At 42.4% G+C, this 26,218-nt stretch overlaps 1 protein-coding gene, 1 long non-coding RNA gene and 1 pseudogene across 2 annotated transcripts in view; 2 read left to right on the top strand and 1 right to left on the bottom strand.

Moving 5' to 3' along the window:
• MCF2L2 (MCF.2 cell line derived transforming sequence-like 2) overlaps window positions 1-26,218 on the top strand; it is a 220,004-nt gene that overhangs the window by 74,820 nt on the left and 118,966 nt on the right. The window contains exons 7-12 of the mRNA XM_090286049.1: window positions 611-760; window positions 9,156-9,280; window positions 10,121-10,235; window positions 10,694-10,813; window positions 17,629-17,820; window positions 20,186-20,377. Coding sequence (XP_090142175.1) covers window positions 611-760; window positions 9,156-9,280; window positions 10,121-10,235; window positions 10,694-10,813; window positions 17,629-17,820; window positions 20,186-20,377 — 894 coding nt within the window. The remainder of the gene's footprint in view (window positions 1-610; window positions 761-9,155; window positions 9,281-10,120; window positions 10,236-10,693; window positions 10,814-17,628; window positions 17,821-20,185; window positions 20,378-26,218) is intronic.
• Window positions 1,540-7,521, bottom strand: LOC150020963 (uncharacterized). The gene is made up of 3 exons (XR_016510568.1): window positions 7,386-7,521; window positions 6,968-7,073; window positions 1,540-2,084 (listed from the first exon to the last, which is right to left on the bottom strand). It is a non-coding gene; the product is annotated as an uncharacterized LOC150020963 (long non-coding RNA).
• LOC150020964 (glycine cleavage system H protein, mitochondrial pseudogene) lies at window positions 2,167-6,386 on the top strand (annotated as a pseudogene).

Genomic DNA, 26,218 nt, shown 5'->3' with positions numbered 1-26,218 from the left:
GAGAGGAGGAGGCCCCCCAGACTCTCCCCACATGTGCCAGAAATGACTCTGTTAAAGGTCACTAGTGACCTAATCATTGCATTCATCTTCTCCCTCGATGTCACATCCTCTCCGCAGTATTGACAAGTTTCTCAGAGGCAGCTGGCTGTACACATGCAGGGATGGGGAGAATGGAGGGCATGTAGGGGCTAGAAGAGAGGGAAAGATTTATTAGAGGACAGGTCAAGTGGTTCTGTACTTTTCAGCATTTTATCTAGTGTAAATCCTGCGTCAGATTTAATGTTACATGTTCTTAAGATAACAAACAGCATTCTGAAATTGAAAGAGCTGACCTTGTTTGAATCCTGCCTGCCTTCCTTTCTTCCTGCCCAAGTAATAGCATCTTGGGTAATTCACTTGGTCTATTGAAGCTCCATTTTCTATAAAACGGAGATAAAACACCTCCCATTCTGGATTACTGAGATGATAGATAAATGTACAGCACCAAGTATAATGTATGGCCCATTGTAGGTACTCAGGAAATGGTAGCCCAGTCTACTGTCCTTCCACTGATAACGCATGTTGGCAAATGTTCATCCCTCCACATTGTTATGATTTTCTGACCTTCCAGGCCATCGAAAACTTTGCCCTGACATTGAAAACCACTGCCCAGATGCTTCAGACGTTTGGGGTCCGCCTGGCCACGACAGAGCTTCCCAGAGACGTGCCATCCGCTGAAGAGCTTCTCATGTCCCACACAAGGCAGCGGGACAAGATGCAGGTGAGTGGTCAGTGGCCTCTCCCAGCCCAGCCTCTGTGCAGTGGATGGCCGGCCTCCTAGAGAGAGCCAGGAGCTGAATTAATTCCTCTTCTTCCCTCTTCTCCAGTGACTTGGAAGAGAAAAGTCTCTTGAGACTGGGTAGTGCATGTAAAAGGATTGCAACTAAGACCGTGAGAAGCATCCCGGCAAAGGGAAACTCATTCCAGCTTTGTGCTGGATCCGCTCAGGACAGAGCAAGATAATGGGCTGAAATTGCAGTGAGGGCAGGAAGTCAGTTTTTGAAGTGTGAGTTTTTCTGTGGCTGTTGCGAAATCTAAACTGACGTATTACTTCACTTTCTCAGGGATGTGTCTTTGGGGACTCATTTGAGAAAGAGGATTATAGAAAGTGCTCTGAACTGGGTTTAGGGAGAGGCACCTATTAAATGATTCACAAAAGCACGTCAGACCGTTTTTGAGTTGCTGACGGGGGAAGTGGCAAGTTCTTTCATGTAGTAAAGGGAAGTCTTCTTGAGGCTGACTGGATGGGAGTCAGTCACCTTCCGCCTCTAGAAGTACAAACACACGGAATCCATTATTCCACAGAGACCAGAACTCAAGAGGCAGCAAACTGAGGATTAGAAGGTTGAGACATCTAAGCATTACATGTGCTCTTGCTGTATGGAGCCTGAGAAGGGCTGAACTCTTTTATCTGTGACCCAAAATCTGCAAAAATGCTTTGCTAAGTGGTTCATTTGTTCATTTATTTAACATTTATTGATCAGTACATGCCAGGAAAACAAACAAACAAAGGATGCAAATGCAAGGAATACATAGGTTAATCAGGGGACTCTCAGTCTAGTAATTGAGGCAAATTAATTTTTCCATGTGTCAGGGAGCACTGTTTAATTCTCTTTTTAATATTGAAGACTTCAAAATATATCCCCAAGAGGATTCTGAGTACCCAAAAGATCTAGATTGGAACTGTGGAAGTCCGAAGCATCCTGGACATTTTCCCTAAAAATATCTCTTAAATGTTTAACATTTTTCTTTGCCAAACATATTGCCCAAGTTCACCTCCCCTGATTCTTGGAAGAGGTCATATGGGGCACAGAAGGCTGCCAGAAAGGGTTGGCCATGCAGGCCCACAGGCCACACACAGATCACAGGAGTCTGCAGAGTGATCAGCCAGTACACCGGTGTGATGTTTGTTGCAAATGCAGAGTGTGGCACTGTGTATGGAGCTCCAGACCTCAGCTCATGAACAGGTGTCTCTCTGCCTCATTTGAAGGATGGTTCGCAGAGCAGAAGCACTGAGATGACAACTTGGTCAGTCAGGGAGGTCTCTGCAGAAAAGGTAGAACATTTTGGATTTTAGATGAGATTGTGCACCTGAGGGGTGAAACCAGCTATTGGGGTCCTGCTGTAATGTGCATTGAGGCTTCCGGGAGAGACAGGTGAGTGGGTGTTCCATTATTTCTACATAGGCAAAGAGGTCCACAGAGGGAAAGGGGAGGGGAAGAACCACTCTCCGTGGTGGAATGAGGTAATTTCCTCAGGCATGGTGATAAGCTGTTTTTGTTATTGAAACACACAGCTCTGTACAAAGTGGAGTAACTTTGTAGATCCACATAACTTCAGTGTTGTCTGACATTTATAAGAAATGACTTTATTTTATCTCGATTTGGTTAAATACGCATATCTAACCAATAAGACAAGAGGAAGGAAATTAGGGGATTCCACTTAATTAGCTTTTTAGTAAGAAAATAAATGCAAAGTTTTACAGAAACTAAACTGTTATACTTACATTTATATTCCATGCTTCTCTAAAACCATGGGAAAGACCTATAATTATTTTAAGATAAAGTTCTCCAAGAGTTTAATTTGTCCAAGTATTTACCTTGATTAAGAATATTAATTGAATTTGGATTAAAATATAATTATTTTGTCTTTATTTTTCCAAGTAATATTAATATCCTTTTAAAGACAACACAGAAGTTTCTTAAAGCCTTTCTGTGAATACTTATTTTTAGGCTAATACAAATTTTATTTCTTTGTTCCTTATCTTGGAAACTAGAAGCAAAAACACCAAAATCATTAAACTAGAGTTACTTTTTTTCCATCCAAAATGCTTTAAAAAAAGAAAGGGTCTATATTTTTTAAAAGAATGCATTTAGACTTTTAGTACAAGCTTAGTAGCTTTTGTAGTTATTCATACATATTTTATTTTATTCTCAATGGAGTGTAGATCTTTTAACCAAAAGGTCTATAATGAAATAATTAGTTTTCCATTTGGAAAGCCCCTTTTCCAAGTGAAAACCAACATAAGAGTCATTCCTCAGAAGAGTGAATATTTAAATCTATTTAAATATCTATACAGGTTATAGTATATGATTTACAGCTTTCTCTGAACCTGGAAAATTTCTGTCTAAACAGCACTGCATTAAGAGATTTGGCTTGGTATCTTGGTTTCCTTTCTCCTGGGGACCTTTGAGAAACCTTATTTTAGATCCACATAAACACCTAGTTGCCTCTACAGTCAACCAGTCAAAATAGGAGAGTCATTAAATTTGAGGACTTTTGCAGCCCAGCCTCATTTACTAATTCTTTATGGAATTAGAATAATTCTAATTTATTTATTTTGACTTCTTCAAAATTATCTTCCCAAAGAATCTCTTCTCTTTTGGCCACACTAGCCAATCTGTTTACAAAAAAAAAAAAAAAATTTCAGAACATTCACAGCAGAAGAGTCATATCAAATTTTCAAGCAAATTTATGACTTTAAAGACAGCTTCTCTCTAGACATACAAATCCTTTGTCTTCAGGCTGAGTGACAGGTGGGTTCTTAATCCATGTTTATAGTCAAAGAGTGCTCCTAATTTCAGTGTGTGTTATTCTCTGTCCAATCAGAATGGGGGCACTTGGGCTTCAAGCTAAGATTTGAAACCTTTTATTCTCTTGATTTCACGTACCATTTGAAGGACAGAAAAGAATAGAGAGACCCAGCTTTGGCCTTCTCTGGGAGAGGCCAAGATCCTGTGCATCCGGGCAGGCACACACAACGCGGCTCACTTATCCCATCTCTGTATGTGCTTTTCACACATGGAGGGTTAGAGCACATATTCAGAGCATGTGCATGCAGGTGTCCCAAGCTCTTCAGCCTATTGGATCCTTCTCCAAGGAGAGCCCCCATATCCTTAGGAAAGACAGTTTGATAGACTATAGGCCATCACTCAGTTTATAAGCAATATGGTGGCGTTCACCTTCAACCTCTCTGTATAAAAAGGAGAAATTTACTGAAATTCTTATTAATTTCTACAGATATTCCCAGAAACAAGCCTCTAAGCTATTCCTATACCATGAGTACTGGCAGTAAAAAAACTAAATACCCCAAATGATTAGAATATTTCCTCTTCATGAGTACCGAAACTGCTTAAGATCCTTTGGCCATGGGAAAACCAGGTATTCACATGGAAAAAGAAGGAAATTGGATGCTTACCTCACACCATATGTAAAAATTAACTCAAAATGGATTGATGAACTAAATATAAATCTAAAACTAGAAAACTCAGAAGAAAATATAGATATAAATATTCATAGCCTTAGATTAGGCAATGGTTTCTTACACATGAGACTAAACACACAAGCAACCAAAGAAAAAAATTAAAGAAATTGAACATCATCAAATTAAGAACTTCCGTGCTTCAAAGTACATTATCAAGAAGGTGAAAAGACAACCCACAGAATGGGAGAAAATACTTGGAAATCATATATCTGATGAGGTTCTAGTATCCAGAATATATAAACAACTGTTAAAACTCAGTTATAAAGACAAGTAATTCAAATACAAAATAGGAAAATGATTTGGATAGACCTATCTATAAAGATATAAATGACTATTAAGTACATAAAGACATGTGCAACATTAGGGAAATACGAATTAAAACTGCAGTGATATATCTACTAGAGAGGCTATATTAAAAAAGATGGATAATAACAAGTGTCGGTGAGGATGTGAAGAAATTAGGACCCTCATACATTGCTGGTAAGTCCTCAAAAAGTTAAATATAGAGGTACCATATGGCCCAGCAATTCCACTCCTGGATAAATACACAAAAGAATTGCAAACATATGCTGCACAAAAAAATGTACATGAATGTTCATAGCAGCATTATTCATAACACTCATAAAGTGGAAACAACTCACATGTCCATCACTTTGTGAATGGATAAACGCAATGTGGTGTATCCATATAATGGAATCTTATTCAGCCATAGCAAGGAATGAAGTACTGATTCATGCTATATGTATGAACATTGAAATAATTATGTAAAGTGAAAAAAGCCAGAAAAGCCACATATTGTATGACTCAATTTATATGAAATGTTGAGAATACACAAATCCATAGAGAAAGCAGGTAGATCGGTGGTTGCCAGGGACTGGAAAAAAGGAGAAATGGAGAGTACTGATAGATAATAGGTATGAGGTTTCTCTTGGAAGGTGATGAAAATATTTTGGTAAAAGGACATGAAATTATATACTTTAAAGGCTGGATTTTGAGGTATATGTATCATATCTCAATTTTAAAAAAGAAAAGATCCTTGGGCTCTAACACAGAAATAAGGTAACAACAAACCCAATGCAGATACGTACTTTTCTTACCCTGTTTATAAACTTCCAGAATTCTGTAGCAAAACACCTCTTCCCACTGTCTTATTCCAAGCTGGTTTTGGAAGCAGTTCACAGAGACAGGCAGTCTCCATCCTGAGCCCCAAAGGTGCTTCTCACCTCTTTGCTGGTCTTATTTAGGCCAGAAAAACAGGGCGTCAGTCTTACGTTCTTAGGTGCTTTTGTCAACTAAGACACTGTATCATGGGTTCATTTAAAGAGGGTAAGATTCTCATTTTTGTTGTTGTTGTTGAAATAAGAAATTTAACAGAGCCATAGACCTATTCCCATCATGCAAGGGGAGAGAATGGTCCTTCAATCATGTGACAGAGCAATGCTTACAAATATGAATACTGCTTAGTATTCAGTATTTGTTCCATTCAGTATTCATTCAGTTCTGTATTCAGAGATAACAATTCCATTAATATTACCAAGGTAACAAATAATCAAGAAGATAATCAGAATTAAATAGCCCTAGAAATAACTGTGTAGTCTTAGGAGTTTTAAAAACTCTTTTGTTCAGGCACTCCTGCAAACATGGTGCTCAGTCTTGCAGAGCATGTGGCCAGGCCTGCAGGCTGCGCACTGCCTGGTCACCTACCTTGCCCTGCCCAGTGCAACACTACAGCCTGAGCATGGGAGCCACACACAGGCCCCAGTCTGCTCTCAGTGCATAAATTCACAGAGAAACATGAGTGGATAACAACAGAAAATGATAACAGAATAGTGGGAATCGGCAATTTTGCACAGGGAGATTTGGGAGATGTTGTTTGCTGTAGTCTGCCTGAAATTGGGACAAAATTGTACAAACAAGATGAGTTTGGTGCTCAGGAGAGGTAACTGAAATTAATGAAACTCTAGCAGAAAATCCAGGCCTTGTCAACAAATCTTGTTATGAAGGTGGCTGGCTGATCAAGATGCCACAGAGTAACCTTTCAGAACTAGATGAACTCATGAGGGAATAAGCACATGAGAAATAACAAAATCTATTGAGGAGTTAAAATGGGACCCCCTGAATAAAGTAGTATGAAACAACTTATTTTTTAAAAAAAGACTCATTTGTTCAAACTTGCAGAAAATATAAATTAGAAATGAATAGACACAGAGGTCTCAATTTTGCCCAGGAAATTGGTATTCATATGAATATTTTTAGTGTTAATACCTTTACAAATCAGTGTTTTGAACTAGTTTTGTGCCACAGGAAGATCTCTTCTGGTAGCCACTGAGGAAGGAGGCCATCCCATGTCTTTCAGAGACCTTGTTTTTCATAAATTATGAAGAATTGCATCTTAAAGGCCAGATTCTGGAATTTGTTAGTTAGCAGTATAAACAAAACATGACAGTAGAGCTAACTTTTAGTGGTGGAAATAGGGTAAGTAATAAAAGTGAAATAAGGATTATAAAGCACTAATCACTCATATGTTCTCTAGGCTCTGATTCATTCTTTTACCTCCCACCCCACCTCCACTCCCAGCCCATGACACAGCTGAGCACAGTCCCTGGCATGTAATAATAGATCTTTATAAATATATTTTAAGTGAATGTCACAATTCATGCTTACCCTTGTCATAGGAAAGAATTCCCTCGGAAAATTTACATTCTCTTTGAGCCTGGAGAAGTCCCCTTACTCTGTTAAGTGGGTCCTCTTCTGAACCAATTGCTTGTTCCTATAGTGATGGAATTATAACGATGAGTACACACTGGGATAGTTGTATCCATTATTAAAAGAGTTAAATATTTATATCCCTTGAGTGCCCCACTCCACCTCCCTGGCCCATTTCCTAGAACCCACGATATCGTCTCATGATTCTGGCAACTGAAGTATTAACACCTGGACCACAGTTGGTCTCAGGACTATTTCAGCATTGTATCTGACACCCATGCTGATTGGTCAGTGCCTGCTCTATACAGGTATTAAATATTTTGAATTATCACTACTATGGACAGGGCACATTCCGTTTTGGGGCTGAGCAACTTACCTTTATGCTTTTCAAGTACCATAATTCCTCAAGCTTGCCCTCTGTGTTCTCGGCAGATCTTGGTAACCCCACTGAAGCTGTGGTCTAGTCCCAAAGCAGAAACTGGGTCATGAGTTTACCTTGTTTTAAAACCACGTGAAGGGCATACAGAACGTATGACATCACTTACTACAATTCCCCTTCTCTCTCTCACATGCTGCCTCACACTCTGTAGCCCTTTGGGTGTATCTCTTTTCCAAGCTTCCCTAGCAATGTGCCTCTCCTTCTAGGGCCCCTCCACCTTTCCTCCCAACTCTGCCTCATGCGCACACATGATATGTATATATTTTTTCTAATAGTGACTAATGTCAGAACACTGCTAGAATGCTGGAAGCTCAGGGGCAGTTAGGAAACTGAATGAGAAAAGCCAGGACACTTTTTAGTGGATAAGCAGAGAAGGAAAAGCTAAGAGTACTTACTAATGTGTCCCCCGACCCAAGGTATATCTTATTTGCTAATTCACCTGTAACCTGGTTTCTTTTAGACTATTATTAATTCATCCAACCTACGAATATTTAATGAACATTGATGAGATAAGAAGAAATGAGGGCCGATACCCAGAGTGGAAAAGAAGGGATATGTCTAGTTCTCAGGCTGGAATACCAGCCAAGTGGCTGACTTGGAGCATTCCTTGAAGTGGCAGAGCCACAGTGGGTATCCAGAGAATCTTGAGGAGCTAGATTAGAGAAGTCAAATCTATCATGAGGCTAGGTATGAATGATGGAAGCCTTCAAGTGGATGAATATTGGAGTGGGGTGGGAGACGAGCAAAGGTGGGGGGTTGAGAGTGCCGGACTTCTTTGTGGCCAGAGTGGAGAGTGTAAGACTCCTCCCACAGGGAGTGAGCTGGAGGCTGTATGAAGGCTGGAGGGGGCTGGGCCTGGAGGAAGAGATTCAGCGTTCATGTGTGTATATGTGATTATTTCATAACTGTGGGACTTTTCTAATTCTCAAGGCATACCAAACCAGCATCCTGTGTAACCCAGCACTCCCAGGAGCAAAATTCTACCCCAGGCTTCACCCCTTTTGCCTTGCCTTATGGTTAATGCTCAGGGCATTGAGAGATGCCTGCACTGTGTGAGTGGAGGACAAGAGCTATTGGATTTGGAAGGAGATAACCTAACATCGTTTCCAATTGCAAAGCCGTAGTCTCCATGTAAAAATAGCAGAATAGAGTTGCCTTGGAAGAATGAGTCTTTCCACTTCAAACTGAAATTGCTGCCCACCTCTGCCAAACGTTTTAGAAGGAGGTGGAAGAAGAGGCATGTGTTTATTGATAAGACTAGATGAATTTTTTTTCCCTGGTCAACTAGCAATTATTACATTATTATTGCATGGCAGTTCCCAGCATTTAACATTCAATATCTGACATTTTCTTATTTCTGGCCACTATCTCGGATTAGAACTAGTTTTTATTAACTAATTTTGCTTTTAATTTACAACAGCTTGAGATAACATACAAAATTCAACAGTTGCTTTTGGAGCGAGAAAGTGGATGGGCTGTGGACAAAAGACTTTCTTTTTCCAGTATATATCCTTTTGTGTATTTTAAATTTTGTGTTGTGTATATGTATTACCCATTAAGAATAAGTTGATTAATTTTATAAATCTGTAGCTTGAATTTTTTAGCATTTAATTTCCTAAGTGAAAAATATACTGATATACCATTCTCCTTACCCCAAATCTACGAAGAATTTCTTTCATAAGAGAGACTGTATTTCTCTTTCTCTAGGATGAGCTGAAATTACTTGGAGAGCAAGGGGCCACATTGCTGTCCTATATTCAAGAACCAGCAACCAAAAATCCCACTGGCAAACTCAATCCCAATGACTTTGAGAATGTTGCTACCATGGAAAGGTGAGTGAAGGTGGGGTATACTTTTTCAGGAGAAAATAGAACTAGATGATCTGAAACAACCAAGGACAGATTAGAACAGCTACTATTGAGCCTTGGTAGGGTCAAGAAAGAATAATGTTTGAGACAACAAAGGAAAAAAGATGGTACCCTTCTGGCTTCCAGCTACAGAGCTGTTTTTATGAGATTGCCATTCCCTCCTCTTATGAAAAGCTGTCATTCCAGGGATTTCAAGGGAGATGGTAGTATTGGTTGAGTTTCATTTCCAAATAACAGTTTCTCTGGGTGCTGTGCTTCATCAAAAAAAAAAAAAAAAAAAAAAAAAAGGCACAAAGATAGGTTTACCAGGACATGTTTTAAAGCACAGCAGCTGGCTCTGCAGTGAAGTTTCTGCCTAGCATTGAACGTGTCCCGATTGAGCCCTGGCTGGTGGGGCTCAGTGGGTTGGGTGTCGTCCTGCAAAGCGAAAGGTCGCTGGTCCAATTCCAGGTCAGGGCACATGACTGAGTTTCGGGTTCGTCTTCGGTAGTGCTGCATGCAGTTGATCTTCTCTTTCACATTGATGTTGCTTTTTTCTCTCTCTCTAAAGGGAGAACCTCCCTTCCCCTCTCTCTAAAGATAAATAAGTAAAATCTTTTTCTCGAATGTCCTGGTTGAAAAATGGGAAATATGGGAACCAGCAGAACCATGAGAAAGTCATTAAATGACACAGACCTTCATAATAAGGACATGACTGCAGTTAAAATACTGACTGAAAACATAGATGTTATCTGCATGAGCCTGTGTGGCTCCTATGGAAATGAATGTTAACTACAATGTCACTTTCTCATTCTTTCTTGACAGGTTACTAGTTCAATTGGATGAAACAGAAAAAGCCTTTAGACAGTTTTGGTCTGAGCATCACCTGAAGCTTAATCAATGCCTGCAACTACAGCACTTTGAACAAAATTTTTGTGAGGTGTTATTTTCTTACTTAATAGAACTTCCTTTTATGGTTCAGTGACCTTCAGTTCTCTCTTCTACCTTGAACTCTGAGTATTGGGGTTTCTCTCTGCGCCCTCCCCCATTCCAGCCCCCTCCTTAAATCTTTGCTTCCTCTCAGATATCCTCTTCCCACTTTTTTTGCGGGATAGCCATGTTCCACAGTCCAGTTTTCCTGTTGGCATACATGGTATTACAGTGATGGTTCATCGTCCTTTTTGATTGATAATCTGTTCACTGTAGCTTTAATATTCCATCTACATGTGTCTAGGCAACCCCCAACCCCTACTTAATCTGAAAGTGAATGAGCTGTAATACATATACACTGGTCCTGAATCCTTTTGGATTTTCAAGTTTTCTTAGAGAATAGTAAACCTCTACCTCCAGGTGGGTGCTCACTGGCTTATTTCTGGACTGTTCTAATGTGTCTTGTAGGTTAAGCTTGCCCTGGACAATGTGTTGGCAGAGCAAGCAGAATTCACAGACATCGGAGATAGTGTCATGCGTGTGGAGCAACTTCTTAAGGAATACAAAAAACTGGGAGGCAAAGGCCAGGTTTGTTTTTTTGCCATTTTTTGTGGACTCGGAAGGTAGTCACTGTGGGCAGTGACAGAGCATGCCCACTTATTGTCGGAAGGTTGCTGAAGGACACAGGAATGCGCAGATTCTGCACTGTCAGTTACCCCACTCCCACCCCAGGACCCCAAGGAGATGTGCCCATGAACACCTATGATAAGTGATGCTGCAGTGTAGGGTTCTGTTAAGGCTGCCAGAGCACCCCATTGAGGCTGGAGGCTCAGGTCGGGTGAGAGCTCTGGGCAGCTCTGCCCCTTCTGAGGGCACGAACACCAGCAGAGGAGCAGCAGGAAGGCAGGTACAACGAGTGCATTACCCACAGGGCCCCGGATGCGGGGGCGTAGGCTGGGGTTGGTGGTAGGAGGGAAAACTTCAGAAGGGGAAACCAGAAAAAAAGAAACTAGTTCTATAACAAGCAAGACAGTGGAAAGGGGGAAATGGGTCCCCTTTAGTTCTGTTTCCAACGGATTTGGCAATGCTTTCTCCTTTCTCATACCCCAAGAGTCGTAAATATCAGACTTGTAAAAAAAGAGATATTTCACAATTCTCTTAACAAAATGAAACAGTTTTCCAGATCTGCACATAGGTCAGTATTTAAGAGTGATTCTGTTTTAAAGTCCTCATAAATTCAGCTTATTATAACTTAAGAGAGCCCAGTCATCTCTTTCTAGAGAAGTTCCTCGCTGCTTTTCTTTAATTAACGTCTCTATATTTTGGTCTCTTGGGACCAAGTATTATATGGTTAACACTTTCTTTCTAACCTAATCCAAAGACATGTTTCCTAGAGGGTAATTTTGTAGTACTAGGTATTTGCTTTTCAAAGTGTGATCCTCTGGCCAGCAGCATAGATGTCACTTGAGTGAGAACTTATTAAAAATATGGAATTTCTGGCCCCATCTCAGAATCAGAGTCTGCATTTTAATAAGGTCCCCAGGTAATTGACATGCATATTATAGCTAGAGACCTACTCCCCTACAGAACAGTAACGAAGGTAAACTAAGGCCACTCTGGTTAAGAGCTCTCAGTTGTGGATTCTGAGCAGGAGGTCTTCTTCACATGTACAAACACCTGAACATACCTGTGCACCGGCTTTCACTCAGGAGCCCCATCCTTCCCTAGTGAGTAATACTTCTGTTATCAATGATCATTGACAGCTAAACACTTTAGTGCTAAAGGCACAACTCATCAGAAACATTTACCAAACAATGAAAAAATACAACTTCATGTATCAGGTATGTCTTAAACTCTCCAAGATAGTCCTAATTTTATGTAATTTTAGTTAAGTTTTGCTTTTCAAAAGAACTCCTTATTCAATGTAGATACTATGTTCTTATGCTTCATCAAGCCCAGTGCTTTTATTTTTGGTTTGAAAAACATGGTCATAGCTACCACAAAGGTAGCAACTGACCAGGAAGGTGTTCGTTCATTACCAGGTATTCCTTGCCTTTTGGTTCTGTGATTATGGTGGTGAACCAGACAATCAAGATCCTGCTTTCGCGGAGCTTGCATTCTACTAGACAGAGATAAATAAAAAGTAACCAAATAAATAATAATATCAGATAATGACAAGTGGTATGAAGAAGATAACAGGATATAATAGAAAGTGCCTGGGGCTGCTGCTTCTGCTAGTGTAGGCAGGAAAGACCTCCTGAGATCTGGATAGCAGTGCATAAGGCCCAGAAGCTACAAGTACAGGGTCTTGAGGCAGGGATGAAGTTAGTGAGTTCAAGGCATGTGACTGGAACATAGTGAGCTGGGTGGGAACAAGGTGGGAACAATGGTGTGAGGACTGGATTTTATTCTCAGTGGAGTAGGAAGCCATTGCAGGGCACTCTGGATTGTGTTTTAAATACTGGGGTTAGATCTGCATGACTGCATCCACATTATCTCTTTTGCCCACCTCTGTGGACTTCTGATCCTTGGTACATACTTTAAAGATTGCTGACTGGAGCTAGGGTGCAACCTGTGGTCATGGGACATAGGAATAGTCTGTGAACCCAATGACCCATCTTTCATGGACAAAGTTCCTGAACCAGTGGAACTGCAAATGAGCTCAGGTGGGTTGGTGTTACCCATCTTGTGCCTTGCTTACCCTGTTTTTTACTTATCTTCTAAAGATCTGTTTCTCTGCCTTTGGGTGAACTGGACAAATCTATCTTATCATAACCGACCCTTGAAATGTATATCTTTGCTTAGAGGCATTGTTTTTTCAGATGATAAGGATTTGGCTAATCTTTCCATTTGCCCTGTAAAGTGTTAAAGGAACAAGGTGATATCTGGCTAGAATCTGTCAAAACTTGCTTAAGGTTTGTCATTCATTCCCTTCTCAGGAGTCAACTTCCCTCCTGGCATAACCACACCTTGATTTCCGGTTTGTTACCACCTTATTCTGTGCAGTGATATCATCCTCGTGGGTAACCTCTGAGCCAACTCACTCCCACTTTCCTGTTGCATGCTAATTGAGCCTGTTTTTTTTTTTTTTTCAATCTCGTTTTAGTTTGAGAGTTTAGCAATTCTTCGATTGCTCACTTTTGCATTCTGAGAAACAATAATTTCAGCCTACTCTTACTTATAAAAGCAGAAGTTGCTGTAGGATTTCTGGCTGGGAGGCATGCTGGGGCCTTCGGTCATGAACTAGCAAGGAGCAGACCAGCAGAAGGCAGGGAGAACCAATCTGATTTCAGCCTTGGCCCTCCCCAACAAGGCCAGGAGTCAGCAGTTACATTACTCTGTCCAAGAAGGCATGGAAACCAGATTATTAACCTCCCAGGGACATAATCTAGCGAGAGGAGACATGACTTTTTGGTGTGCGTATATAAGTTTTGTACATTGACTAGTACAATGAACTCCCATGTATCTATTGCTCAGTTTCAATAGCCATTAACTTAGTGCCTTCCTTGTTTTACCTGGTCCTCTTCCCCATACATACCTTCCATCCTACACCATTACCTGTGGGTCTGTTCTGGGCTCCCTGATATGACAGCATCACTGTTTCTCACGATCTTCTTCCATAGTAAACATTCTTATCTGTTATCCGTCATAGCAGTAGAGTCCTTGGGAGAAAAATAAGCTGTTATAATAAATATTTTTGCGTTAGATATTGCAATTTGACTATCCAGCCTCCTGGAATTTTCAGCAGCTGAAAGGTTTGTGATCAGAGCACCAGATCTCAGCATTTCTTTCTCACTATTACTTTTTTACTTAGGTTTTTAATGCCTATTTATCATGAGCAGGAGCTGTAGAGACTTAAAAATAAGCTGTGATGTGGAGCTTTTAAAGTCCAGTTCTTTGAAAGATTTGATAGTTGTGGTTGTGCAGCAATTACCAGAGCACGTGTAGGGAGGCCAACTGAGAATACAGGCTTTGGAGTCCAACAGAACCAGATTCGAACGACTCAGCTCTAAAAACTACCACCAGCTACGCGGCCCTCAGACCCTGGTTGAGTTTCTTAGCCTTTTTGAACATATTTCTTTGGCTGAAAAATGCATAATAATGATTCCTACCTCATAGAGTCCCTGTGAAGACAAAATGAGTTGAGTGATCTTCCAGCCACCCAGTGAGGGCTCCTAACTTATACATGTGGATCTTTCCCCAAGATCCATTTGGACCTACTTCTCCTATCTTTCCTCCAAAAATCTCAGATGTTTTAAGAACAGTTGCAAAGGGTGAGATGCCACATGCCAAGTGCAGGGCAAACTGTGGCTGCCACGCAGTTCTTGTGAAATAGCCTGTGATGGAGTTCCCTGTTCCCAGAAACTGATGCTATTCTTAATAAAGTAGGCAGTCAGACTTAAAAAATAAAAATGTCAACATATTTTCTTGCGAAGTTTTCATGCTTCTCTATTGACTAAAGTCAGACAGGTTTAATCAACCAAATGAGGTCTCTCAGCTTAGGCAGAACAAGTGTAGCCATTTTTCTGTGTGTGGTGGTCAGAGCCAGATTCTGGGGTCAGGCTGCCCGGGTTTGAAGCCTGGCTCTTCTCTTTCCCCCCTGCGTCACCTTGGGCCATTATGCCTTCACTCCTCTTTTGTAAAACAGCACCTACCATAAAGGGTCTGCTGTAACATGGAAGCATTCGGAACAGTGCTCAGCATGTTGTAAGGTCTCCTTGAATGTGAGCTGTTGTCCTAATACCACAGAGGTAGTGGGGTCAATTCTCTGTGCTGCAGAATATAGGTTCAACATGCAGTGGCTGAGCAGTTCTAGCAAGAGTGTCTCATTCATTCTTCATTCATTCTGCAAATATTTATTGATATCCTACCACGCCAAGCACTGTTCTAAGTTCTGAGGACACAGCAGTGAGCAACATGATTCAAAATCACAGCCTGAGGAATTAGTATTCTAACCTCCTTTCAGGAACGGTGACCAGTGCATCGGGGCCTTTGCTGATCAGAACAAGTGCACTGGGTATTTGTCCCTGAGTTCTCTTAAATAGCCAGTGCTTGATTTGTAAATTATTTCTCCTTTTTGTTTTGCACAACAATCATTTGTTCTTAAGTACCTAATTTGTGCCATGTCCTGTGTTGAGTAAGAGCTGCGAGGGTCTGTGGCATAGTGAGGACAATAGATCAGTGATCACAGCAAAGTGAAGTGTGTGATCTGATCAAGAAAGACACAGAGTGTTATGGGAGTCCAGAGGCAGGGCATCGGAATTAAATGAGGGAGTTAGAGAAAGTTTCCTGCGGAAGATGGACTCCGAAGGGTGATTTAGATTTACCTCCAGAGGAGTCCACAGTGGGAGGTGGAGCGGTCAGGGGCAGGGATGTTGAGGGAAGGATGGGGCTTTCAAGGCACGGAGAGCTGGTAGAGAAGGCATGGAGGTCTGAAGCTGCCTGAATAGTTGGGGAACTACAGACTGGTCATTAGTCTGGTTACAGCAGAGGCTGGGTGTGAGGGGACCAGAGGAAGAGGAGGCACACGTAGGAGCCTGATAACAAAAGGCTTTCTATGCAGTGCTCAGGAGCTTGAACTTTCTCCTGAAGACTGTAGGGAGCAAGGAAGTACTTGAAGCTTAGGAGTGATGTAGACAGGATAAACGTTGGATTGGAATTGCTGCTTCATCGGCAGTGTGGAGCGTGACTTGAAGCACAGCCTGAAGGAGAGCAAAAGGGCCAGCTGTCCCAGTCAGAAAACATGGAGGCCTGAACAAAAAGCGACAAGGAGTGGGTGAAGCACTCAGAATTCAAAAGGCGTGAAGAAGGATGTGGGCTTTGCAGGGCTTGATGAATGACTAACTGGGAAGAGAGCGTGGTTTGGAGACTGTTGAAACCACGAACCACTGGAAATTGAGGGAGGGGCCCGTTGTCGTCACCTGGTCTGTCACTGTGTGTTACTGTAAACCTAGTATTCCTGTAAAAATTTAATCTAGGGAGTGGCTTCCTGGATGCTCACTGTGGTTAGCCAGGACGCGTATGATCTCTCTGCTCATGGAGACGGTGGCAGAGTCATCTGTGTTGACTCACAGATCAATATCGTTTTATGCAAGTCCAGCCAAGCATATGACTGCATCATCTATTGCATTCATCCATTCATTATATTGTTCATTCATTCATTCATTATATTGATCAAATGTTTATAGGATGCCTACTAAGTGCTCTCATGGAGCTTACATACTGGTGGGAGTGGGTAAGGGAGGGAGAAATTGTACACTGAAGTAAACAAAGATACTTTCAGATAGAGGTAAGTGTTGTAAGAAAATGAAAACAAAGTGGGGGAGAGGGCCTGTGTGGGTGGGTTGTGGAGAGTAGCTTTAGATAGAGCAGTCAGGGAAGGGCCTGCCCAGAGGAGAGCTCAGGCCTGGATGGCCCTGGGAGGCGCATCCCGGGGAGGCATGGAGGCAGGGGCTCGTTTGGCTGCCGGACTTGTTGAGGCCACATCTTTTACCCGGCTGACTGTCATGGTCCCTACACTGGTCCCCCTGCTCTGCCTCTTTTCTGTCATTCTTGACCTCACAGCTGCAGCCTTTCTTTCATGCATAAGACCCTCTCCTCAAAACCTCCAGTGTTTTGCATGCACAGTGAGTAAAAGCCAATGTGCTCACAGTGGCAGCAAGGCTCTCCCCAGTCCAGCCCCTCTCCCTCTCGCTCTCCTTCTCCTCTGATTGCGTCTCCCCCTCCTTTCCTGCTTCCTCCTCTGTTCCAGCCACAGTGGCTTCCTCCCGCTACACGAACCTCCCAGCCAAGTACTGACTGCATGGCTTGTCCCTGACTTCAGGTCTTGGCTCCTGTGTCGGGGGTCCCGGGACCACACCCAGACTTAAAGATTTGCTAGGAGGACTGTTAGGAACATATTTCTTAAGTCTCCTGACTCCTACCTTTTCTTAACTTCAGCTCCTTCCCCACTCCGCTCAGGGCCACATGTCTTTCCTTTTTCCTTTTCCATTTAGTGAACAGTGGAATTCAGAGTCTCCTATTCTGTGCAGTATCACACTTCTGTCCTAGAACTCATCACATTATAATAATTTAATTATTTGTATAATTTACTTAATATGGGAGCTCTCCATGTTGAAAATTTATGGTCTATTAACACTATATCCTCAGTGCCTACCCCAGAACTCAACAAATACTTGAATGAATGACCTGCTTTTCTCCAGAGTGCAGATGATCCCAGACTAAGACAGACTTCTTGGGAAAGGAAGAGCTTTCCCAGCTTCCTCAGCCCCAGACTCTCAGCCTAAAACCTGAATCAGCATCTCCCTAGCCTCCCTCTAGGATTGGAGCACACAGTGTCAGGCAAATAACAGCCTCCCCATGACCTGGCTTGTGATGCTTGGCTGTGCATGTTTGCTTTGCAGGAGCCCTTGGAAAAAGCCCAGCTGCTTGCCATAATTGGAGACCAGCACATCCAAAGCCATCACTATGCAGCAGACTCCATCAGACCCAAGTGCATGGAGCTCAGGCACCTCTGCGATGACTTCATCAATGAAAACAAGAAAAAATATGACATTTTAGGAAAGTCTTTGGAGTTACATCAGCAGCTGGACAAGGTGAGCAAAACAAAGCTGTGACCATGATGTCAGCAAATTTTTCTGTAAAGCAGTCTTAATCATACTTGACCTCCCTGCCCCACAAAATTGCTGAGAGGATAAAGAACTTCATGTGACACAGTGCTCAAGAGACATTTAAAGCTGCAGATTCTAAGTCACAGAGGTATACTGAAGGTCAAAAGTGCCTCAGCCACCCCACCGCATCCTGTTAGAATGAATTAAGTTCATTTCCCTCTGTGTGGACCCAGACTTAACAAACGTGCTTTGGTCTGGCCCTGTGGGACATTTTTTGATTCCCCTTTAGGCAGGTAGAAACTGAGCACTATATTTACAAAGTGCTTCTCCTCATCTAAAGCCATCAGATTGTGAATCCTTTTGGAGAAGCTCAAGTTATAATGACCATTATACACTCCTCCCATTTATTGAGCATCTACTATGTTCCTACTGGGAGTACAATTATGTCATCTATTTAATCCTCAAGACAAGCTATGAGGAAGGTATCAATGGCTTCATTTTACAGAGGCAGAAACTGATACCCAATGTGGTGAAGTCAATGAGTCGTAACATTTAGTGCATGAGAATCGCCTGGTGAGCTTGCTGTATTGCAGATTCCTTGGTATATCACTCTGTAGACTGAGCTTCAGTAGCTTTAGGATGATGCCTAGGAAACAGTGTTGTCAGCAACCCCCCGGGTGATTCTGGTGCAGATAGTGTAGGGACGCCCTGAGAGGTGCAGGGATAAGTGACTGTCTGAGACCGCACAGGGGTAAGCAGGGGAGTGCCGATGTGAAGTCAGGATCGCCAAGTTCCAAACCCCAGGCTCCTTAGACTGGACAGCACTGCTGTGTGTGCCAAAGGCTCTGGGGCCTTCGGCAGTGATCTCTTGGACAAGTGCCCAGCCAGCAGGCGCATGACTTCTGTAGCCTTCCCCGTCAGCTGTTCCCAGGCGGCACGTGGCTCGTGGCCAGGAGTTGATGTGCTACATTCCCACATCTCTGTCTCTCCGACGGCTGGGGGCACCCACCCAGACTGTTTACATCATCCCATTGCCAAAGGGATTCTAATGTCAACAAAATACAGCTGTTCTAGAAGCAAGTGGCTCAAAAAGACCTGGCGTACAGCTTGCTGTGTATGCTGAGCTCTTGGCAGGATCAACTACTGTTTTCCTCACTTTGTATCTGCTCCAGAGATAATAGCCTAATGCTGAGGGTGTGTGTGTGTGTGTGTGTGTGTGTGTGTGTGTGTGTGTGTGTCTAGGAGAGCAAGGAGCCGCTGTGACTCTGCAGAAGTCCCCAGCTTAATGTTTTCTGCAGATCTAGGCATGATGTTTCAAGAAAAAGTTTTCACAGTATATATTAAAACATGATTTCATATTATTTTGAAAATCCAAAAATGTAGGAAAGAGGACAAAGGTTACTCATGGACATCTACACATCCCACTCCCCTTCCCATCCCCATGGTGGTAACCATCAATCTTTAGATGTCTTTACTGTTTTTTGTTATTCTGAAAGTAGTACACATTCAATGTAGATAACTTAGGGAAAGAAAATAAAAGACTTAAGTTGCCTGTAATTTCCCACTTAGCGATAACCACTTCGCAGCATTTTTTCCCCCTGTCTAGTTATTTTATGTAGCTCTTCAGGTCACATAGAATGGAAATACCGGGGTGCTTGCAATGGAAGCTTCTTCTCATAAATATTGAGGCATCATAAGGGCCCTTGTCTTTCTGTTTACATCTTTAAAAAGTTGAGTTATTAGAATTCATCACCTATCTGATCTCATTCTAGCATTCTGGAAAGTTTGAGTATTGCTATTCTGAGTTACAGAAATTTTCATTCTTGGATGCTTCCCTGGGAAAGACAAATGACAATAAGAACAAATATGCACAGAGGAAAGTGATGTTTTTGTTGAAAGGACAGTCCCTCCCCCAGTAAAGCATGTAGAGGCCGAGTCTGCTGCCTCATTAATCACCCCGTGCTCTTGTAACCAGTTAGGAAGCAAGACAAGGGGCCTAGATGGTCTACCCGAAAAGTCACTGGTTACATTTCTCTATAGTTAGGCTGAACTTTCTCCTCCTGGAGGTGTAGTAATTACTATTGGTAGAAAAGGGAAGAATGTTTACACGATTCATTTTAGTGACTGGGTGACTTCCCTGAGAAGTGGATAGACGTAAATTTGGCTTTGGTTTTTCCCCCTCACAGTTGTATTTGCAGTATTAGACCTCTCAACTTGATGCTGTCCCATGACAATTTCCCATTGTCTCAGAATCCTGGCAGACCGCAGAGTAGCTCAGACCTCCTGAGGATTGTGGTGGCTGAGTTGTGGCCAGGCTAACTGCACAGGGCACTATGTTTCTTCTCAAAAGGTCAGCCAGTGGTGTGAAGCAGGAATCTACCTCTTGGCTTCCCAAGCTGTAGACAAGTGCCAGTCACGAGAAGGTGTTGATGTTGCCTTAAACGACATTGAGGCATTCCTGGGCACAGCGAAGGAGTTCCACTTGCCAAGCCCCAAGGAGTTTCACAACCAGTTTGAGTTGATACTCACCCCTGACATCAAGGTAATGTTGATGGGTTATTTTCATCCTGTGGTTGGGAAGGCGGCACTGGGGGCATTTGCCTATTACCTAAGAAAGTCCAGCTAGGATATACTGAGCAGGCTAACCAGTTCTGGAGCCCCCAGGTGGCCTGTTAGACTCCTGGAAAACTGCTTCCTGGCCAACTGACTCTTCATGGTCTAACTCAGACATCACTTTCAGTCATTCATTTCTCTACAAATCTTTATGAGCATCTCTGACGTATCATGCACTGTGCTGAGGACATAATGGTGAACAGAAGTAAACATGGTTTCATCTTCATGGAATTTACAGTTAGGGGGAGAGGCTGACATTAATAAATGTCAAACACAAATCATAAAAATGTGTTCCAAGCTGAGAAAAGTGCTCTGGAGTTGGGATTCAGGGTTCTATCAGGTATAACAGAGGACTGGGGATCCGCTAGACTGGGGATCATTTGAACCAAATCCTAGAGAATGAGTAGAGATGGGGCTCCTTTCCAGTCAAAAGAACAGCATGGGCAGAGGCCGCAGGGCTGGAGGGAGCCTAGCACAAGTGCAGAGCCCAAGGGTCAGGGTGCCTGTAGTATAGAGAGCAAGCAAAGATTAGAGAGGGACAGATGTGGGGCTTTGTGGACCGTATTAAGGAGTCTGGCCTTCATTCTAAGAGCAGTGGGAAGCCATTACAGAATTTAAGCAGGGGAACAACTTTATCAGGTTTACATTTTGAGAGGAGCGTTCTTCTGTAAGGCCAGCGGAGTTACAGATAGCACACTTTCCTCTGATATCCACATCACTTTGTATGTACCTCTGCTCTAATGGCTTCTTCACCTCTTTTGAGTCATGGGCCCTTTTGAGAATCTGATTCACCTATTTTTAGGGAGTTTTTTTTTTTTTAATTAATTATTTATTTATTTATTTTTAGAGAGAGAGGAAAGGACAAAGAGAGGGAGAGAAACATCATTGTGTGGTTTCCTCTCACTCGCGCCCCCACTGGGGACCTGACGTGCAACCTAGTCATGTGCCCTGACTGGGAATCGAACCAGCGACACATGGCTTCCAGGCCGACGCTCAATCCACTGAGCCACAGCAGCCAGGGCTTTTTAGGGAGTTTGATGTAGGAACTTTTACAAAGACATGGGCAGGATTTAGGGAACCCAACTGGGATGGTGAAGCATCCTGGGGCAAGCAAGAAACAGGGAGCAGTTATCACTGCTAATTTTAAAGAAAGACAGAGGGGACCCAGGACACGATACAGCTGTAGTAGAGGCAGCTAGTAAGGGCTGTGGCCTTGGGCACAGGAATACGGCCAGTGGTGGAGAAATATATACCCCTACTTTTCTCTCTTTTCTTCTCTCAGATTTCCTGTGGGGCTTCCCATTGGCCAAAGTCAGCTAAAAGCCCATAGGCAAATGAACCCCTCTGAGAGCGTCTGTAAGGTTAGCTTCCTGAGAGAGCAGAGTAGAGAAGATGTAGTGGGAAACAAACAGGCAATATTCAGCATATGTAACTTTTTATAATTAATTTTAGGAGACACCCTGAAGTCCATGAATGGACTCAGGCTAAAAGCCTTTCGTCTAATATGGCACCACATTGTTTTCCAATTATTTACTCTTAACTTTATTACACTGGGAGCTCCTGAAGGGCAGGAGCCTCATCCATCTCTGTGTGCCTGTGCCCAGTCTGTGCCTGGTGTCCAATCCATGTTTGCTGAACAACGGGCAGGCAGGTATGAGAGTGGACTGGGTACAGTGTGAGCATTCGGTGTGGAGTTGTACCTTAGTGATCTTTCCCCGACTCCTCCCAGTGAGTTCTGGTGGGAAGATGTGATTTTGAGATGGGGTGGGAGGTGGGATGGGCAGACCACCTTCCCTCAACACAGGGACCCTTCCACTTCCCTGCGGAAGGGACAAAGAGAAGGCCCATCTGGTGTAGGTGCTACATCGAATACCCAGTATCAATAGACTCAGGTCAGATTCCTATGGCAGAACAGTCTCACCCAATTCCAACTCCATCATTAGCTCCTCAAAGTAAGTCCATCAGGTCAACCAGGGAGAAGAGTGGCTGCGGCTGCAGTGCTGGCCAAATTCAGCCAACTTCCTGACCACCCACCAGGAAATGAATGAAACTTAATAAGCCACTTCTGGGGAAAAGGTAGAAACATGGAAGAAGAAGAGAATTAGAGGAGAAAAAAAGCTTTTTAAAAATCCTATATGTGAAACAGATCAGAATACCCCCAAAGCCCAACTATTCTTTTGGTTTGAAGTAAAATTCTAGGTTATATGATTAAATATCCTGTTGTGTCAGAGAAAGTTTTATCCACTGAGGGGTAATGACTTTGTTGTCCAAACTAGTACTTTATACATATAGAAATAATTCAAGATATATGTATATACACAGGTTGGTACAGACATGTGCTTTTCCTTACTTGGACCTAGAAGCAGTGGCCCCCACTGCCCCCTCTATTCATGATCACACCTAGCACCCTAATCTTGGTTTCTATAGTAATGCCATTCTTCAATAAGGGACCCAGGCTCCTTGGAGAAATGGCTGATTCTAGGACTGAGGAAAGAAATATACACAATGATTCCAGAGCACATTACAATGCTAAAAAGTAAGGAACTGCTGGGAAAAAAAAACAAAAAAACCCACAATGATGGGACATAGGAAGCAATTGAAGGAGTGCCCCGTGGCCAATGCTGGAACAATTTGAGCAACAAAATTAGTAGAGCAGTATTGGATTACAATCCAATGTATAAAATAGATATCCATGAATCCATACTGATATAAATAAATGATGGAATAAATAAATCAATAGGGGAAAGGAAACTAATCTCACATGCAAAAGAATTGCAAATTATTTATGTAGATACTTAGCCCTCAAGGAGGTGGAGCAAATCTTCCCTGTCCTTAACTGTGGGCTGCACATAGTGACTTCCTTCTGAAGGGTACAGTATGGGAAAGGAGAAATAAAAGAATGGCTTTACAGTGGAGAAAACAAACACATGCTACCTCAGCCAGATGATTAAGGTCAACAGCAACAGTATTAAGTCATGAAGATAGTATGTACCCTTGATATAATGTGATGAAAATGGCACTTTATTTCCTTGGTCTTCCTTCCCCCACAAAACCATAACTTCAGCCTAATCATGAGAAAATACCAGCTGAGGGACTTTGTACAAAATACCTGACTAATACACCTCAAAACAGTCAAGGTCATCAAAAACCAGGAAAGGCTGAGAAATGGTCACAGCAAAGAGGATCCAAAGTCATGACAACTAAATGTAGTATGGTATCCCGATGGGGCCCTAGGGGGGAAAAGGCACATTAGGTAAAAACTAAGGAAACTTAGATAAAATATGTACTTCGTTTAATAGTAATAATTTTTAATAATAAAAATAATGTGTCACTATTAATTCATTAATTGTAACAAATGTACCCTAGAAATGTAATCTGTTAATAATAGTGGAAACTGGATGTGGAGTTTATGGGAACTCTTTGTACTAGTCTGCAATTTTTTTGTAAATCTAAAACTATTTTAAAAATAAAGTTTGTTTTTAAAAGACCGGTACTTTATGTCTAAAAGGCTGAATCTGTTACATTGAAGACATAATGATTATCAAAGTGACATCAGCCATTGGACTGTTGCTCTTGTAGCAGCCACCCTGTCTCTGTCTGAGGCTCCTCAAGGCATTTCCCTAACACATGGCTATGGTGCTGCCCTCTTAGTGCTGCTCTTTTGATTTTTCTCCCTCATTCACATTCACCACCCAATGTAGAGATTGAAACGATCTCAGTAGCAAATAGCAAAATTCAATTCTTCAAATATTTATTGGGTACACAGTTTGTGCTTCACTCTGAGGATGCAGTACAGTGCAGCCCCTGCAGTCAAGGAGCTAGCAGTGTGGAAGAAGACAAACATTCCCCAGCAAATGCTCCTAGGTCCAAGAGCATTTAAAATGAAGGGACAGTGGGGCACACAGGGGAGGCAATGGTCAGGGTCAACTATGAGGAGCCTGGTGCTATAGGATGAGGAATGAGGTGCCTCTGCTGGGCTTTGGAACAGGTAAGTTACATGATATTTATATTTTAGAAAGCTAATTCTGATTGTGATATGGAAAATGGATTTGCAAGTAAAAAGAGGAGAGAGGAAAGGGGAAATACAGTTGTTAATTTTGCACTAACCTCCCCTTGGTCTGAGCTTAGGAATTTAGGGTCTCTTCTGAATGCCTCCGTTTAATTCAGTGAACCATTTGCAGGGTTCACTCTGAGATCTTGGGATAGATACAAAAGGGCCAAGATGACCTGAGTCCTGCCCAGTCCGAGTGGTGAGCCTCTAGAGGGCTCTGCCTTGCATGTGGCACTGACCTCGTTCAGTCAGATTTCTTTTTATACTCCTCTGGTGTTTTTTAAATTGAATTTATTGAGGTGACATTGGTCAATAAAATTATATGGGTTTCAGGTGCACAATTCTTTAATGCATCATCTGTATATTGCAGTGTGTATTCACCACCCAAATTCATGTCTCTTTCTATCACCATTTTGACCCTCCCTTTACCCTCTTCCAACTCCCCACCCCTATTTCCTTCTGGTAATTGCCATACTGTTATCTGTCTATGAGGTTTGTTTTTGTTTCTGTTTTGCCTAATCCCTTCACCTTCTTCAACCAGCCTCCTAGATTTCTTACCTTTGTGTAGCAGTTAACTCAATTTCCTCAAACTCATCACTGGGCCAGATGGGCAGAGTATTGGTGGCTGGTCATCAGTTTTTATTACCATCAAGCTGACATTGCCATCACCCTGATGTAAGGGAATTCGGTTTCTTTTGGGACTTGGAATTATAGCTGTGTTATCAGAACCTCAAGTGCACTGTACAGCCGTGCTTCCTGAGGCCAAAGGCACATTCTCTGAAGAGATTAGTTAAACACAGACCCTGAGCCTAATCTAGAGGCTAAGGGTTAGCAAAGTATAGCCTGTGGGCCAAGGCTGCTTGCCACCTATTTTTGGACTTCGAGTTTTATCAGAACACAGCCACACTTGTTCATGTATGTATTATCTATTATCTGTGACTGCTGTTATGCAGCAATGGCAGAGTGCAGTAGGTATCACAGAGACCAGATAGTCTGCAAAGCCTGGACATTTTACTGTTTGGACCTTTACAGAAAAAGTTTGCCAACCCCTGGTCTAGACCAATGCTGTCCAAAGAAATGTAGTGCAAGTCACATACATGAACTAATAAGATTTTCTAGTAGCCATCTTTAAAAAAGTGAAAAGAAACACGTGAAGCCAATCTCAATAATGTTTTATGTAACCTATGTCCAAAATATCATTTCAACAGGCAGTGGATATCAAAAATTATTGAGGCATTTTATGTTCATTTTACATGCTAAGTCTTTAAAATCCAGTGTGTATGTGACACTGTCAGCACAGCTCAATTCAGACCAGCTGCCGTTCAGGTGCTGGGTGGCCTCCTATGGCTAGTGGTTCCTCCATGGACAGTGCAGGTCTGCACTCAGACCCCCTCCAGAGTGAGCTGAGCCCCAGATCTGGTGCAGAGGTCCGGCAGCCTTGATAGGGCCCTCAGGCTCTTGGGGAAGAGTTTTCCAGTGACTGACGTTCCAGTCCTGCCTCAGAGAAGTTGTCTCCTTCCCTCAGAAGGTGGCCCGGCATAAAAAAACTACTTTTCTAGTTACAAAATGTGGCAATTCCCCTTTGTGTGTGCTGAGTCTGTACTTTCGGTTTTAGGCATCTTTAAAGCACCCTGTGTGGCTCATGGTGGTTCAGCTCTTCTAATTCTGGACCCCTTCTTTGGTGGTTAAAATTATCTACAAGACAGCCCCAGTGGGTGT

Source organism: Furipterus horrens, unplaced genomic scaffold (assembly GCF_987537825.1).
Source record: "Furipterus horrens unplaced genomic scaffold, mFurHor1.1.pri manual_scaffold_1, whole genome shotgun sequence".
NCBI lineage: Eukaryota > Metazoa > Chordata > Mammalia > Chiroptera > Furipteridae > Furipterus > Furipterus horrens.
Note: the sequence above shows the minus strand (reverse complement) of the source record. Positions and strands in the feature narration are given on the sequence as shown.